General features: G+C 43.4%; 1 protein-coding gene across 4 annotated transcripts in view; it reads left to right on the plus strand.

Annotated features, from left to right (window-relative positions):
- Positions 1 to 32: 32 nt before the first annotated feature.
- Positions 33 to 3,667, plus strand: part of LOC103460160 (5'-AMP-activated protein kinase subunit gamma-2-like) — a 14,258-nt gene continuing 10,623 nt past the window's right edge. The window contains exons 1-2 of one of the 4 annotated variants that reach the window (XM_017303166.1): positions 1,840 to 2,066; positions 2,169 to 2,324. In XM_017303166.1, coding sequence (XP_017158655.1) covers positions 2,274 to 2,324 — 51 coding nt within the window. In that variant the 5' untranslated portion in view covers positions 1,840 to 2,066; positions 2,169 to 2,273. Of the gene's footprint in view, positions 111 to 1,839; positions 2,325 to 3,667 lie in introns of those variants that run through there. The other 3 variants (XM_017303167.1, XM_008402198.2, XM_017303168.1) reach the window with 3 other exon arrangements.

The raw sequence follows: 3,667 nt of genomic DNA on the forward strand, positions 1-3,667 counted from the left end.
TTCACCTAGCTACCTCCACCTGCAGCCGGCCGCCCCCTCAGGCCCCGCCCCCTCAGGCCCCGCCCCCTCAGGCCGCGCCCCTACCTGCCTCTGCCCACACCTGGAGCCAGGTGAGTAGCTGAGGTGTTCGCTGCGGTGGAACAGCTTCCTGTCTGTACAGGAAGTCCTTGCTTCTGGCAGGGAGTGGAGTGATAATCCATCTGGCTCTAGACAGTTTCTGTAAATCAGCGGTTCTTAACCTGGTTAGATCGAACCCCAGGGGGTCGGCGGAGCCTCTGCCGCGGAGAGAAAGACACACTTGTGTAAAGTCATGATGACGCGCTGCAGAGGATCACGTTGCATTGCTTAGCCAATCAGAGGATCACGTTGCATTGCTTAGCCAATCAGAGGATCACGTTGCATTGCTTAGCCAATCAGAGCTGCGGAGGAGCCCTGATTGAAGCAGATCCACTCTCAGCAGGGATTTGAACTTGTGTCTTTAATTCAGCAAAGCTCACAGTTTTTACCAAATTCTATAGTCTAAATCTGCTCCTTAGTTGCATCTTTGCGGGTTGCTGCTGCCTCTAGTGGTGTGAGGTGGTAACACAGCTAATAGAATTACATTACTAATCAGAATACCGGGGTTCAGTACCTCAAAAAAGGTTAAGAACCACTGCTGTAAACGTTAAACTGTATAGATTTTATTCAGCATGTCAGCCAGCCCACTCACAACAGGGGGCGCCCCGTTGACCTGGCCGTGACCTCTGGGTGACCTCTGGGTGACCTGGTTGTGTCTGACCATCGCTGTGTGTTTCTTAATGTCTGATTTGATTCAGCGTGAGGCTGTTGGAGGCGCCACCGTGAGGTGATTGATCATTTGATTACCCATAATCCCCCTGTTATCTTAGCTGCTTCCTGTGATGCAACGGTCAGCCAATTTTTCAACAAACTGAAATCTAACCTGGACCATTTAGCTCCATTAGTTTCAAAAATGTTTTTAATAAACAACTATGCCCTAAAAATGAAGATATAAAGAAATGGCAGGAAAGCAGAGGAGACAACTCTGCTGTCCCAAAATTCAATAATTAATATTTCGCCAAAATAATTAAGTGTTTTTAATAATTACAGTATCCAACTTACCATTTCTGAGCAACATTTTATTAATATTAATAAACCTTTTCTGTTCCGGTGGACAAACTTCACCCACATTGAGTGACACCCAGCAGAAGAGGGGAAAACATAAATACTCTGCATGACTCGTTTGTCTTGATTTTAACCATCAGGTCAATTTGATCCTGAACAGGATCTAAAGATCAGCCATTGAAAAAAGTTCTATAAAAAGATTTACAAGAGATCAATTTCAAGGAAATGATTGTTTTTGTCTAGGTTTTTTTCAGTGGTCATAAAAATGTAAATTAAATGTTTTTATGTCCATATGAGTAAAAGAGTAAGTTATCATCATTGCTTCTTTATTTGTGAGAAATAAAAAAACATAATTGCACAAATATTGATTGAAATGGTTATTATTGGAGTTAATAATCAGATGCCAGGAGGATTGTTGTGGTTTCTGACGCTTTTACATGATTAAACGGTCAAATTGACCCACAAACATTATTGCTGTACCTCAGAAACGAACATGACAGGAAAATTAAAGGAAAGTTACAAAACCGTCTCAAAATGTCTGGCCGGGTTTCATCATCACACTGAGGAACGGAAGCGTTGAGCTCCGTGTTCATTTATTTAGCACCGCTGGTTCTGACCAGAGAAGATGAAGTTCTGTTCAGGTTCTGTCAGCTGGGCCCACCCGGACCATTCGTTACAAACGTTATGCTTTTATTTTCATCGCCTTCACCGGAAGTTGGATCAGATTTTTGTTTTGACGGAACGAACAGACTTTTACCGAGTGAAGCGAGTCTTTTTCGAAACTAGCCGAACATTGCCGAGAGCAGGCGGAGGTGTCGGACCGCTCAACGGGCTCTTCCATCCGGACTTAGACCCCTGAAAACCGGCTCCATCTCCGAATAAAAGCCCTGAGGACTGAAGCGGAGAGAAGCCGCTCGGAGCAGCTCATGAACGGAGCCTGACCGGTAGGTGCTAGCTGTGGGCTCATCGGTTTCCAGATTCCCCTTGAAAAGTCTGCCATTTTAGCTGAAAAACCGTCATTATCTATTTCGCTGAACACCCTGGAGAGTCAGACCCGGTGACGTCAGAGCGGACCCGGTTCTGAAAGCATCGGCTGCGGTTTCATCACCGAACCACCGGCAAACACCGAGCCGGGATTACCTGGTGACCAGATGATGCACAACACCAGGATGCTGTCTATGATGCTGCGCACTACCACACAGGTACCGCTGGGCAACTGGTCAGTTAGTGGTGGTTATCTGGTCAGACTGGTGGTTATCTGGCAAGTTAGTGGTTGTCCTGGTAACTAATGGGGAACTCTGGTGGTCAGTAGGTCCAGGCTGCAGAACTAACCGTTTCCACTGAAAGGAAAACCTGGTCCTTCAACTCTGCTGTGGAGCAGCTGAGGGGTTCCTCCAGTTCAACGGTCAAATAATCCCTGAACTGTGACCCCAAATCCTGCCGCACTGACGAGGAAGCTTCATGAATGCAGAGAGGAGGAGGGAGTTCAGATTTAAAAGGCAGCAGCAAAAGCGAAGGAGGCGGATTAGCAGAGCTGGCTGATGGAGGCATCCAGCACATTTTGATGTGGAGTGAGATACCGAGCTATCAGGTTATGATTATCAAACGTCAGCTGTCTTCAGTCAGAGGCTTCTTCAGATTCGTTGCCACACTGACTGCTACTGGAGATACTTCCAGCTCGCCTCTTTAACGACACGAGATGGTTCTTCTTCTTTTTTTTTTTTTTATGGCGGTTGGCAAACAACCTTTAGGTGCATTACTGCCACCTCCCAGGTTGGAGTTTGGATCAGAAGCTTATAATCTTCCCATAAAACCCGTTTTCCTAAGAAAATATGAAATACTACAAAAAACGACGTCCCCTGACGATCTCTGAAACATCTAATATCTAACTTATTTTTACTTCTACTTGACTCTCTAAGTAGCTCCTCTCTTTCCCGTATATTTGTTGCATTCTAAGAAAATATGTTGTAGTTTATAATTCTCCACAATAATTACAACAACCTGTATTATGTTTATTAATTAGTTTAAGAGTATTATTTAATCCTGTATGTAGAAATCTTATTCTAGATTAATGTCTTCTTCCTTCTTATTTCTATTACATTTTCTAATGCGCTACTTGAATCTGAACAAATTAAAAACTCTCTTCTTTCCATTTCCTCATTCTAAAGCCATTAAAATGCCATTAACTCACCTGTATACAGTCAGTTTATCAGTTATTCTTTTATTTTTCATAAAATTTTAATCCAGAGCTATAAATGATATACAGTGGGGCAAAAAAGTATTTATTCAGCCACCAATTGTTCAAGTTCTCCCAGTTAAACAGATGAGAGAGGCCTGTAATGTTCATCATAGATGAACCTCAACTATGAGAGACAAAAGGAGAAAAGAAATCCAGAAAATCACATTTTCTGATTTTTAAAGAATTTATTGGCAAAATATGGTGGAAAATAAGTATTTGGTCAATAACAAACATGCAAGATTTCAGGCTCTCACAGTCGTGTAACTTGTTCTGTAAGAGGCTCCTCTGTCCTCCACTTGTTACCTG

This window comes from Poecilia reticulata, unplaced genomic scaffold, assembly GCF_000633615.1.
Source record: "Poecilia reticulata strain Guanapo unplaced genomic scaffold, Guppy_female_1.0+MT scaffold_190, whole genome shotgun sequence".
Lineage (NCBI taxonomy): Eukaryota > Metazoa > Chordata > Actinopteri > Cyprinodontiformes > Poeciliidae > Poecilia > Poecilia reticulata.